This window comes from Argentina anserina, chromosome 6 (genome assembly GCF_933775445.1).
Source record: "Argentina anserina chromosome 6, drPotAnse1.1, whole genome shotgun sequence".
Classification (NCBI taxonomy): domain Eukaryota; kingdom Viridiplantae; phylum Streptophyta; class Magnoliopsida; order Rosales; family Rosaceae; genus Argentina; species Argentina anserina.
Window position 1 is genome coordinate 29,983,944 of NC_065877.1, and position 13,992 is coordinate 29,997,935.

Consider the following 13,992-nt stretch of genomic DNA (forward strand, 5'->3'; position numbering starts at 1 on the left):
CCTGCAATATCTGTTTCCAGTCTTCGGCGTATTTCTCACGTAAGAAGGGACTGTTATTCTACTCATGGTAATACTCTCCAGAACTTCAGCAGTGGCATTGACTTTTGGAGATTTTCTTTTGATAAATTTATTGTTGAGCTCCATAAATCTATTGTGGAGTTCACAAGGACAGGACACTTACTGACCTAAAGTGTATGCAATACGCATCCGTATCAAGTCTTTGGCGTATCTCCCCGTAATGGGAACTCTTCATTCTGATCATTGTCTGGTCCATGAGCAGAATTCTATCAAGAATTCTACCTTCTGCATACAGGCTATAGCCATGTTGGCACCTGGAGGTTTAGTCCAACACTATGGTCAGCAATACATATCGCAGCTCTCTGTGTTGTTCAATTCCAGTTCTTTGTGTTAAAAATTGAACGGGGTAAGTATACAGATTCGACTTGATCAGATTTATGACAAGTTCCTAGCTTCATATAATAATACATTACAACATAGGATAGCATACAAAATGCTTAGGCTCGGGGTACAAGTGATGTTCTACGTGCTGTAGCGGTAGTTTTAATAAACAAGGTCCCTCCCTACTATAATTTACAGTATAAAATTATAAGCGGACATGCAAGCTAGCTTTAAATAGACTTTAGCTCATGCAGTACATCTCACCGGGCCATGGAAAAAGGTAGAACGGTAACAACTTTCTTATGATAAACACTACTAGCATAGTTAACACGCTCATTAGCAGCAAATTTTCTAAACATTTAATGTAGAAAGCATATGCATTTAGTAGTCAAGGGAGCCCAGCGATGCAATCCCATTGCTTGAGTTTCTCAAGTCCTGTCGGCTCACATAGTCATCACATGTGTTGTTTCCATTGGAATGCTTTTGGTTTGGAATTGAAGCCGCACGATTGAGGCCTTCTTTTCCCATTTGTTGCACTTCAAGCGGAGAAAGTATTTTAATATACCAAACATTGTTCACGAACTCCCTGAAAATAAAATTTTGAATTAGTGTATCTTAAGAGCTGTAGAGATATCACGAGTAACTCCAAAGTTCTGCAAACGATGGAACAAAATATGTGACTTACTGCCAAGGGTCGTCACCAAGGAGAAGAACATCATTCTCCCGGTCAACGAATACAAGCTGCCAGCCTGATCTCTGAGGATCCTCTAATTGGCCTTCAAGGCCAAACATGCTTCCGAGCTCACTGCGCAGCTCATCGTAGCTGCTGAATTTTGAAATATCCAGTGACCTCCCAAAGGACCCCGACTTATGAACCTGTCAAAATTGCACCACTATAATTTACAATACACGAGCAACTATGAAGAAAAAGCAATGCTCCAAATAATTTGAGCAAGTTATCACTTGATCAAGAAGCATTGATTATACAAAATGAAAGGCTTGGACATTGGTATAAAGTAGAGTGATAAATTGCTTCCAGAACGTGAACAGATCTTACCTTGACAAAGGTTCGTGTTGGTGGATTTATCTGGTCCACATTTTCTGAAGACTGCAGGAAGCCTGATTCATCAACACAACTTGAAGTAGTCATATCTGAATTAAGTGGATAATCATTGCCGGTTGCACTGGTATAATTTGAAGCACCAAACGGCATAGACAATGAATTAGTTCCACTGCCAATATTTCTCAGATTTGGTATCCCGTTCTGTAGCATAAGAGATGAGGCATCAATGTTCACCCCAAACAAAAGATTGCTCTGGGGGTCATTAGCACCCTGGAAAGAGTACTCTCTGCCAGGAAATGGAGGCAAGGCAGTGAGCTCGGAGATATTTGACTGTGCTGTTCCCAATTGATCCACTTGGGGGAGTCCACATTGAGCAGCTCCAGATGGTAGCTGTGATTCAACCTTGGGTAGCAAAGAAGACGATATTCCAGAGTTGGATCCACTCAAGTTAAGTAATTGGGATGCTCCATCCTGCGTTATTGAACCTAATATGCTATGAATAGGGGGAACATCGGATGATGATATAGCATGTCCAATAGGTTCAGCAAAGCTTTGCTGCTGAGTTTGTGAAGGGATAGCTTGCAGAGATGCAGACTGAGATTGAGTACCAAAATTAGATATAGAAGACATAACATTCGGAATCTGCTGCTGAACAGAAAATTGATGCATATTCTGGGATTGTTGAAGCTGCTGATGTTGAAGTTGCTGCTGCTGGTGCAGCTGCTGTTGATGCCTCTGATCATTGTTATATGGATGATAACGTAACTGTTGTTGCAACAACTGAGAAGCAGGAGCTTGGTTTTCTTGAAAGCTTTGGAGAAAGGTATTCTGAGACTGAGACTGAGGTAAAGTCTGTCTCTGAAGCATAGCAGCAGCTCCATTTGAAACACTTGAAGATTGCTGGAAGGGGAGAAGAGACTGTGAAGAACATTTAGCATCCACTGCCCTCATTTCTTGTAGTGCAGCAGCCGCCATTGCTTGGTATACATCAGGTTGTACACCTGCCATAGAAGCATCTAGCCGTGGCTGCATCCAGGGCGTAACCCCAAATCCCTGGAAGTTCAAAGATTGCATCCCTGGATCTCCAACCCCTCCTTGGAGCCACATCAGGGGCGCATTCATGCCCATATCACCATCTTTGAGTGCTGAAATAAACATATTCATGAATAACAAGGGAAATAAAGTATCAGAGTAAGAAGACATCATGCATCCCTCGAGGAAATTAACAATAAATTAAAAACAAAGATACCATGGAAAGAGGGCATGCCCGATGGCCATGGTCGCTTCAGTCTGAGAGGAAAAGGGGAAGGGTACATGGGAAAAGTTGTTAGCGGTTCAATCTCCCACAATGAAACTCTTGGCTGTCTCTCCCCTGCAGTGGATTCATCCCAGCCAACCTGCATCAGCAGAATGAAGAATGTTGTGAACCAGACATCTATATCAGGAACTTGTTAACTACTAGTTATATGAGCATAACAAAATCCAAATACTTAAAGCAAACAAACCTTCACAGAGCGCCAATGTGAATTTGACCAGCGAACAGAATCTAAATCACTGATGCCAGTTATTGTACCCATGTATCTGGTGAAGAAAAAAGAAAACAATGAAAATATCCCAGTGAGTATAACCAAACATTCACACTAGGCTTTTCATGCATAAAATATTGAGCATGCTGTGTAATGTTTTCATGATCATACTGCAGAAGTATGACATTACAACCATAAAACTGTCTAAATCATGCATCTCTATGGTTGACTGTATTAAGTAGATAAAATTCATGTTCTGTGCATTATAAGAACCCCAACATGTAATTTTGGTCATTCAATATAAATCAACCAGGGATAAGATGGAACTGGGAAACCTTACTTGCAGCTTCTTTATCATACAAGCATCAATGACACATCTCATAATGCCCCCATAGAACAAGCAAGCAACTCAAAAACTGGTAATTATTGGAAAAGTTGATATACAGTAAAGTTGTGAATTATATGGGTAACCCTGTAATTCATAATTTTTTTTTCAAAAACATGTCTTTTAATTTTCTTTTCAGTAAATAAATAAGAATCACGTAGCATATAATTAACGAATTCAAATGTAACTAGAAAAAGCCACTTACCGGCGAACACTTGATTCTTCTGTCTCAAACAGCATCCTAAATCGCATTCCCACAGAGACACGTGTATGATAGACAGCTTTAACATACTTGGCCAGGGGTATTACAAATTCAGATGGACTTGCTCTGCATTGAAACAACTAGAGTAAGGAAAGATAAACACAATTTTTTTTTCTGGAGCAGCAGCAGATACTAACCTAGGATTATAAAATATAGAAAACCGACTATTTGTCGCAGCTGCATGAGCTGCAGCAGCAAGTAGACCAATATGCATGCTATCACTTGATAAAACCGACGACGGCATTACAGTCTGTGGACGGTTTGCTCTTCGGATACCCAAGAGCAACTGATTCTTTTCATTCCTGATTAGAAGATAACACAAATAAAGAAGAGATTACATGGCCATCTTGCTAAATCAATTGATTAATAAAGGGAATTTACTGTAAATGCGTTCCTTGGTGAACCTCAATATAATTCATACAGTAAAAATGACTAATATTACTTGGTAGGTACAACGGAAAAAATTGAGCTTTCTCATATTGCTTGTATCAATAAGTCCCACACACAAACAAACACAATACATATAAAAAGAAGAAACTCATTCATATCTGTCCATATCAACTTTCAAACCTACCAGATGAAAAGGACAGAGTCACCGGCAACAAGTCGTTTAGCACTAACAAACACACTCCATCCTGTTGTGAGAAGATGCCTCTTGGGCTGGCCTGCAAAATTTCATCAGAAAACCACCTTGATTACGGATTACAGTATTTGAAGTTAAGAATGCAACTACTGTTATGTTAAAAAACATGTGGCTCATATTTCATGAGATAATGAGTAAACTCGTCCCATATGAAATCTGAAATGTTCGAGTAATTAGATGTGCAAAAGACAGAGAGAAATACATGAAGAGATTGTTCATATTTCATAAACTGTTTGACATTTTGAGCCAGGAAGTGGTGAGGAGCAGTTCACTACCTGGTCTTTAACATTGAAGCAAGAGTAGCTGATTTGAAGAATACAAAATCAAAGATAAAAACAATGGAAGTTTAAAAGAAGACAAGAAACAACGTCTGAACAATTCATTCTTACCTCGAAAAATATGCCTGAATTTCCATTCATTATCATGAAGATCCCTTGCAATTAATTCCTGCGCTGGGGGCTGCTGTGAGTAATCCTGAAGAACACAAAAATGCAAAACGTTAATGACACAAAAGCACCAAAAATAAAAAAATGATAAAATGACTCATAAGAAAAGGGAACCTACAAGAGGAGGGAAGACTTTTTCGGCTGCACGGCGGGGAACAGAGAATCCTCCATGTGTACTAGTATCACTTGCGGTCAAAGTTTTACAAAAGTAGTTGGTTGGCTGTTTGCTGGGATTGCCCAACTCTGCAGGCATTAGGTAAACATCCTTTTGCTCTTGCTACAAAACAGTTAAAGTCAAGACATGATAAAAGTGATTAAAATAGTAAATTTTGGAGTTGATAAGAATCGAGTACAATACCGGACTTAATGGTTGCAGGGTCATTTGAGCATATACTTCATCCGTCTCCACATCTGCCTGTACCATACAAAATCACACATTTCAAAACAGCGGCTCATTTAAGTGATCCATAGATGCAAACATATTGACACTTACATGCATAGTCACATTGTGAAGTTGACAAATTAGTTGTGGAGGCAAGTTTGGGTAATTGGGAAAATGGGCATCAACTTCCTTATTGGTTGATGCAGCAACCTGTCCAAGAAACATCAAGGTTAAATAAAACTGGCCATTCACTTTACGGAACTAGGAAAGCAGTAATTGATTTAAAGCTTCAGCTGTTCAAGCAGCAACATGGGCCTCAAAAGTTTAATTAAATAAACAGTAATCAAATTTGAATAAAATACAGGATATGGAAATTGAAGCCGAGACATGTGCCAAACAAACATACTGCATACAACCATCTCTAAAACAGAAGTATAAATCCACGCTATGTATGTTTTAAAAACAGAAATTACAGAGCAAGTCAATATCCTAAGAACATAAATCCGACATTAATTATCCAGACAACAAGAAGAATCACTTATCCAGAGCAGAACTCGTCCCAGTGGTCTAGCTCTTCTTAGAACTTGGATATTAGCATTGATATTAGCATTGACTTAATTACACCTGAAGCTATTTGAGTATTTGTCAAATATAAGACAGTGGTAACAAGAGTCCAAGTAGAATAAGAAAATGCCATAGCATTAAAACTGCAGATCCAAAAAAAAAATGCAACAACATACTTAATCATAGATCCAGGCTCTGTTTCTATAAAATGTAGGCCTAACCAAACGTATTCCCCCAGATATCCCTCGTATGGAATAAGCTATGTGGCACGGATACCGACACGGCAATTTATATATAATTTAATATATTTATCAGTGCGTAAAAAATATATATAACACATGAAATAATGTCAAATTAAAATTTTAAGTTCATTCCATTACATGACAATTCAAAAGAAATAAATATGAGGAAAGAAGAAAGGGAAAACGATACGGCTAAAACAAAATTTGGGTTTTTTGTTTTGTTTAGTTTTCCTTTTTCTGGTTTTTTATCTACAATGATGATGTGCCATGTTGGAATTATGATGTGGCGTGAAAGTGTCGAAAAAGTCAATATTACTGACACACCACTTGGCGTGTTGGACACAGTGTCGGGAAGTGTCGGACACTTCGACACGCCAACCTTAGAAGTGTCAGTGCTACATAGGGAATAAGAAATAAAAAGAGGAACTTAATAAATGAGATAACAATCTAGTTCTACTGACCTGCTCACTGTGACCCTGCGGGAAGTAGACTACGCGACTACCAAGAGCAGGCAGAGACACCAGCGGCCCCGCACAAGCATGCCATAGCTCTGAATTCAAACATTTCTTCTCCCCTGCACATAGTTTTTATGCTCACATGAATAAAAACACTGATTTGATTCTCTTGCAAGCGCAACCACTAACGCTTTGATCATATTTCCACTAAAAGCGGCATCCACCATTGGGAACTATATTATTTTAGCATACCATTACAACATTAACAACCTCAAATTAATTTTCTCAAACTGAAAGGCAAATGTGCATAAATTGTTGCTTCTTTGGTAAAATAACTCCATAAATACACAACAACACTACTGATATGCACCCCTTTATTTAACACAGCGACATACAGTCATTGCTTAAAGTAGCAGACACAACCAAAAGGAGCATACATAAGAATGCAGGCACATATCACACAAATACAGACACAAGAAAGTAGCAGAAGCTTTTAAAGTAAGTAATAACTTCCACAAGTGATAAAGCTCATACCTTCTTGAGGCTGATGCGCATTAAACCCCGAAGACGAAGACGAAGAGGAAAGCCTCATTCTTGATCAAAAACCCAAAAAAGCAAACTCGTTTCACAACTTCCCCCACTAAACCAAACCCCAAAGTAACAACACTAACCCTTCAACAAACCACCCATCACAAAATGCAGTGAAACCAAGCCCACCCCCAAAGCAAAACCCTACACCACAAAACTCACAATCATCCAAAACCATTCCCAATACAAAACACATCCACCCCCTTGACCCTCATACGCCCCAGATCTTCCTCACCCCTTCAAAACCCACTGCATTCAGCTCAACACAAACCCTAAACTCCTCCCCTACGCCTCCAAGCTCGGACCTTTACTTGGGGCAGAAACCCTAAACCGCCAGATCTCACTGATTGAAAACAGTGACTTGAAAACTGAGCTGGAAATTGAAGAAATGGGAAGAAAGCTTCAAGCTTTAATGACCTGAAAGTGACACAGTACACAGAAGCAGAGATTTAACTGAGAAAGATGGAAGCTTGGGAAGAAGAAGCTCAAGTAGTACTTGGGGTGTGCTTCGTGGAGCTGAGAAAGATAGAGAGAGAGGTGTTTGGGTAAGAAAGAGGAGAGCTTTATTGGGGTCTTCGTTGAGGGCTGTGTTTGGTCTACGATGAATTAATACAGTGGGTAATTATTGCACTTGTGGTGGGGTAATCTAATGTTCATAGGGATGGCTGTCAGAACCAAATAGAAATCTAAGGACAACCCACGAAATCTAACTCACTCTCCCTTTTTTGCCCTCTACTGTTTCCTCTTTTAGCTATCTTTGCCCTAAACCGTTGATCGGAAAACAACATTCTTCAGTCGGGTGCTCCGACCATTAGGTTAATCTGACCTTCATAGGCGGTGAATCAACTATATAAACGTATACGATTTTTTTTAACAGCAGTAAAGGTGTACTGAGATTAAAGTTGTACGTAAAATGTAATATCTCAAAATTTTAAATTTTATCAGATATATCAGATATGTCTCGTAATATAGTAACTAATCTACAACTTTATTTGACGATTATAACCATTTTTTCTTCTATTTTTCTCCCCTACCATCCAATTCTCTCTTTCTTCTTCTTTTGGACATTGACAATTTCTTTTGTTGTGGCTTTTGTGAAAAATTTGACCTAGAAAGAGAAAGATGATTGGGTTATCATTGTGGGTGAGCTGAGAATGAACAGAGAATAAGTAGGCAAATGAAATGGGGCAAGATTGCATTTATACTTTTATAGTAAATTCCCCAGCACCTACTGTTCCTTCCCTAACGGGTTTGGTCGAACTTCCTTAATTGCCAAATTGGGAGGACCTTATTAGTTTATGGTTTTGTCTGAAGTGTGACTAAATTAAATAGAATGTGTTCCAATAATTGGCAATTTTCATTAGAAGGTTATGGTAATCCATATTATGCTGGTTAGGGTTCAGTCAGTGTGCAATATACCAAACATCTACAACCTCGATCGGCACCTTCATTCCGTCAATGAATTATACTGCCTAATATAAGTTCTCATTCACCTTCCTCCAAAAGACCAAAACATATAATGTTTAGGGAGTTCATTCACAAGATTCCTCTTAGAATTATTTATCGCAATATGCCATTTATATTATCATTAGCATCATGGATCTACGAGAATATTATAATTCAACCACACACAATATTAAAGTTAAACGTCACCAAAATGTGCTTACTGTGAGTCTTAATTAATTCTAAATTATTTCACATAGAATAAATGTACAAGTACAATGTCTGCCTCATAATTACTCATATGAGTTGTAATGTTTCGTTAGAAATGTGTTTGCATGTACAATCATTTTCTCATTCTTCTTGCTCGGGTTAGGTACACTTCATTTCAAGTTCCCCAAGCTTCAGATTGATGAATTGGGAGAATCCAAGTATGAACAACCTAAAATAATTGAGAGGGAGTGAGATCCCAAACAGATTAATTAATTTTTTCTTATTTTATTTAAGACAGTATTATCTCATACACAACAAGTAGTTGAATAAACTATGTTTAGAGCATGGCACTCTAGTGAGAACCATATCTTGACCACATTCAACAAAGCTAGATGGTACCCGTTGAGAAGATAGCAATCCCTCCCCATACTTCTCTTTATTTAAATTCAATCTGTAACCTTTATTTTGCTCGACATTGTCCCCACAAAAGCAAATTTTATGAACAACAATAAGAATAAGTTACCCAACTTAATTTCCAAATAAATTAGAACATATTATGATGTTTGATGTACAATGTTACATGTTGTTAGGTTGTCAATTTGAACCTTGTAGAGACAAGAGAAGGACTTGCTCATTGTAGTCAACACTCGTCGTGGTGGCAAAGTTGGTTTTGATGTGACACGCCGGAGAGAGTCCAACGGCGGCGTCTTCCTTCATGTGTTAGAAGTGACGGGTCCTGATGCATTTGCAGACTTCGCAACTGTCTTTAGCGGATGGAACTCGCTTGCACTGCCAAGGTCAAAATGACTATTCCCATCACCACTGCTACAACAGTTTGAGATGGTGGAGTGAGATGACGCGAGCTTATTTAATTAGTAATTACTAGAGCTCAACAGGCCTGGTTCAAAGGATGCATATACTTGCCACTGGTGCATCGTGTGCATTTAAAATAGTGGTAGGTATTGTTGGTGTGATCGGAAGACGTAATAGAATTTCTCGTTTCTTGTTCTTGCATAGTTGCATGCTATTTGCCTCGACCTCTCGGCGTCACTTGATGCATGAGTCGTGTTTTGTTTGTAGCACACGACAAGCCAAAGAAACTTTTGAGGGATAGAGACTGGTTTGAGATTCCCAGACAAGTGTTCATCTTGCTCATAAATTAATAGTTATTGACCAACTGATGTTTGCCCCAGAAGGGAATCAATTGTTTGGATCAATATTGGGTTTACAACAAGTCTGCATTGAGAAAAATCACTTCGGAGTCCGGAGAGACAGAGGACTGGAATATTGCCCCAGCTATAGATCTGTCTATCCTTCACATAGCAACTAAGCAGGCAGAGGCGCTTTTGCCATTACTTGCAAGCATTTCTTTCACATCACTATAAACAGAGATACTTTGACATGCAAACCTGATAAAACTCCAGAATCGGCAACTGACACATTGAAGAATTAGCCTTACTAACATTAGGCTAGAGAAGTATCTGATACTATGCAAATCATATACGTAGATGATGAGTAATGACTTCAACCAAAAACATATGTTGATCATGACTTCCATATTATATATTGAGCTGTTTGTTTCCCTTTCACTTTGTTATTGATCCTTCCCACTGTACAATTGAGCTTATATAATCGATTGTCAGCACTTGAAGGTTTCTTTGACAGATCCTTTGATCAAACAGGCTTCTTTAACAGATTCCTTCATCAAACAGTTCCATGCTAACAATGCTGCCCCAACTGCAGGCTCCACCTGGTGTGATTCAATCAAACAGAAACCACAGATTTATAAAAAGAAATGATACAAATCTAATTAGGTAACATAGATATAAAAACAATTCATGATTACTAGGCATAATCTATTTCTGTAGTTCTGCTTTTCACCGTACTCAAATCTATTTTTTGTTGACCTTTGCATAATCTATTTCTGTAGTTCTGTTTCCATGTATTCAAATCTAACTGTTTCTGCAGCCAGTTATATTTTTCAGTCAAATGATCATATATAAATGATGCATAAAGACGCTGAGCAATAGTCATTGCACTGAAGATCCTATGCAAATTACTAGGCTCATCACCTTGAAAGACTCACTTGCCTGAAATGTCAAACATTGACTACAGTAAGGCATAAAGTATTTCAAACCTTGGGTCTAATTGGAACTGCCCCCGGATACTCCTTGGAGACGCATCTAATCACTTCTGTTCCTATATCCCACCTCTTATTTGCTTCAAGAACACCACCAACCATGACAAGGGGAAAGGATTCTTTTCCATCTGCAATTAAGTCACAAAAAGAGAATTTGCTAACAGTACCCAATATAGTGCCTTCCTACTTATCAATTATAACTTGCAAGTAAATTTGACTAAACTGTGCCAGAGCACATTAAATAACCCAAGGAAGAGTTAGAGCTGTCACATCATCATACTCATGAAAGTGATGAAACACATTAGAAAAATATGAGGTCAACTAGGCTTGGTTTTCACAAAGCCACATTACTTCCTATTGGAAATGAAGAGCAAACGATACAGAGGGAAGATGACACTAAGGTATGAACTATCACTCAAATCAGAACGAATTATAGAGTGATTTAGATCCTAATCACGGCAGTTAATAATTAATGTGTGCTCATAATATCATGACAGATTATAAAATATATCTTTTTAATTAATCATTGTTTGTTCAGTATACAATAAGCGCATACCTTGGCCACACAAGTCAAGTCTTTGAACAACAGCTTTCACACTTAAACCCAACTCCTCAACTGAATCAAACAAGATCTTATTTGCGACTTCATCACCAGCCTCTGCACAAGATACAACTTCTGGAACAAGTGCTGCAATGCGAGCCCAAGATGGATCTGCATAAGTCCACCTAGAATCCAATCGAAAAAGCCAATTGAGATCTGATATCCAATCATCCGTAGATCTCTGGTAGTCATTTATATGGAAACTTATCATACGAATGGGCTGGCAATATTCTTTCTATATTTCCTTTAAAGAGTTATTGAGGACATGTTTTTCACAAAACACCAATATACCCCCTTGGATAGTGTGCAATCCAAAATGCATGACAAGTCGTAATGGAAGACATATCATATATGCATTTTCAAGCACTTGCAATGCAATAGAGAATGACTTTCAGCCAGCGATTCTACATTTCTTAAAATTACAATATTCTGTCCAATTTAGAGTGGTGTGGGGTTATTCCCACACATAAATGATTGTGATAACACCAATTAACATTACGCTTCATTATGTGTCATTACAGTTAAATTCACAGTGTTGATACAACATAACAGCAATGCCTGGTGTAGATATGGTGTTTTTTTTTATAGTTTAAGGAAAGACTGTATGCCAAGGTACCTAAAAGCTTATATCAAATAACGTGGAGTTACCGAGTTTTAACAGGTAAACAAAAGGTGAAACTGATCTTACATATTCTCATCACCTAACCAAGACCAATCAAGACATTGTAGACAAACAAATTTATAGGTATACAGGACAAACATTGCCATCTATTTTCGCCAAAAGTGCGTAAAACATTGTCTGCTGATTGTGAGATCCCAAAATGACAACTAGTACTTCACCCATGCAATGATAACACATATGAGTTTCAGATAGGTACCCGATGAGTTCATCTGCAGAAGAAAGACCAAGGTTCTCTAAAATACTAGAGGTAAGTGCTGTATCTGGACCACGACCGTCATGGGCCCTTATGATCGCGGTTAAGGCCTGTGCAGCTATTCCATAACCACTGCACGTTTGGAAAATGTTGTCATATAGAACTGAAAGACAGTGGAAATGAATCACAGATCCTAAGACAGCACAATTATCTTACTTCCACTCAAAAAATCTAATGATAAATGTGTTTGGTATATCATTTAGGCATAATTTTTTTTTTCAATCTACATTTTGAGGCAGAGAGCAACTGTCATAATTAGAAGAAAAATGACAGTACTGGAAAGTAATAATAGCCTAATCTCAGCCCTATGAAAGAAATTATGAGCAGGATAGGGAAAACTAATAGATGAATAGCGCAGCATGAGGTTTAAGTTCTTCCACCAAATGTTTCTAATTAAAATTCTCACACCATTTCATACAGTTAAGAAGGTAAGATCTATTACACATGCAAAAACACCGTGGAAAACTCTCCAATGACAAAAAAAAAACTTCTACATGTGGAGAAAGCAATGCATACACTTCTCCACATAACTTGGAAAAAAAAAACTAAACTACAAAGCTATACCTTCCCCAATCACCTAAAGTAGGTCCTGCGCCAGCAGCCCGAGCATTTCTCCCATCTTCTGTGAATCCATACGCAATGGTGCCCGTGCCAGCAATCAAAACACAGCCATGAAGCTTCCCCATAGTCCCACACGCCAAAGCCGCCACGGCATCATTCTGAACATACAACCTCACATCTCTGGGAAATATATCCCTGTTTCACATCCAACACAAAACACTCAACACTTCACTCCAAAAACCACACCAAGATTTCTTTCAATACCAAAACCAAAATCCACACTTGCATTGTAGTTACAGTAAAGATAGAAACTTTGGAAAGTAGTTAATCACCTAAGCCAGTCCATTATCCTCTGCTGATCCGAAGGATGGTTGACACCCGAAACCGCCAAACAAACCGCCCTAACCGCCGCCCGGTTCGAACCGGACTTGGCAAGCGCCTCCGCCATCACCTGCTCCAATGTCTCCCTCGCAGCCGCCTCTACAGTATTTCCACCACCAAAAACCAAAAAAATTACCAAAACAGCCCCAAGCAATCATCCAAAATCATATTGAAGACAATAATTACCGCCGACGCTGTTGTGGTTGGAGCAACCGGCGACGGCGCGGGCCAGAACCGGAACCGGGTCGGGCAGAGGATCCGAGAACGGGAGAAGCGGCATGCAAATGCAAACGGTGGAGGTGGTGCCGCCGTCTAACCCGAGAATGACGTCACGGGCGGAGGCGGAGAGTGGCATTTGTGGCTCGAAGGCCCAGATTTCGCCGTTGCGGTAGCGCTTCATGGTGGGGTTTAATGAATCAGATTGGAAATGAGGAGGAGAGGAGGTTAATAAAGATGGAAGAAGCAGATAGGGGTGAGAGGAAGAGAACAAAGGAACAAGGGGGAGTGAGTTTGAATGAAGATTAAAGATTGGTTCTTTCGAGTTTTGAATCGTGCTGGAGGGTTTTGTTTTTCTTGATCGGACGGCAGGGAGGGGCCCAGTTTTCGGGATTATTTTAGTTGCTTTGTTAGAACCTTGTTCTTTACTTCTGTCAAATTCTTTTGCATTATTTTTGTTTAATTATTGATGTGATGTGATGTGATGTGGGGCTTTACTATTCCAGTGGTACGATCTTTGTCACAGCTATGGGCCTATGGCTATGTTTGG

General features: G+C 39.0%; 2 protein-coding genes across 2 annotated transcripts; both read right to left on the reverse strand.

Annotated features, from left to right (window-relative positions):
* Positions 1 to 431: 431 nt before the first annotated feature.
* Positions 432 to 7,507, reverse strand: LOC126799793 (auxin response factor 6-like). Its single transcript, XM_050527055.1, has 14 exons — positions 6,902 to 7,507; positions 6,374 to 6,486; positions 5,218 to 5,316; positions 5,083 to 5,139; positions 4,843 to 5,001; positions 4,668 to 4,752; positions 4,210 to 4,300; positions 3,773 to 3,937; positions 3,579 to 3,701; positions 2,968 to 3,043; positions 2,712 to 2,859; positions 1,457 to 2,607; positions 1,085 to 1,275; positions 432 to 985 (listed from the first exon to the last, which is right to left on the reverse strand). The coding sequence occupies exons 1-14, from the start codon at positions 6,957 to 6,959 to the stop codon at positions 781 to 783; spliced, it is 2,721 nt and encodes a 906-aa protein (XP_050383012.1). The 5' UTR covers positions 6,960 to 7,507; the 3' UTR covers positions 432 to 780.
* Positions 7,508 to 9,829: 2,322 nt separating this feature from the next.
* On the reverse strand, positions 9,830 to 13,725 carry LOC126799800 (uncharacterized). Its single transcript, XM_050527063.1, has 7 exons — positions 13,413 to 13,725; positions 13,178 to 13,325; positions 12,849 to 13,040; positions 12,228 to 12,356; positions 11,305 to 11,474; positions 10,746 to 10,876; positions 9,830 to 10,358 (listed from the first exon to the last, which is right to left on the reverse strand). Exons 1-7 carry the CDS (start codon positions 13,624 to 13,626, stop codon positions 10,248 to 10,250), a joined length of 1,095 nt encoding a protein of 364 aa, XP_050383020.1. The 5' UTR covers positions 13,627 to 13,725; the 3' UTR covers positions 9,830 to 10,247.
* Between the last annotated feature and the right edge of the window lie 267 nt (positions 13,726 to 13,992).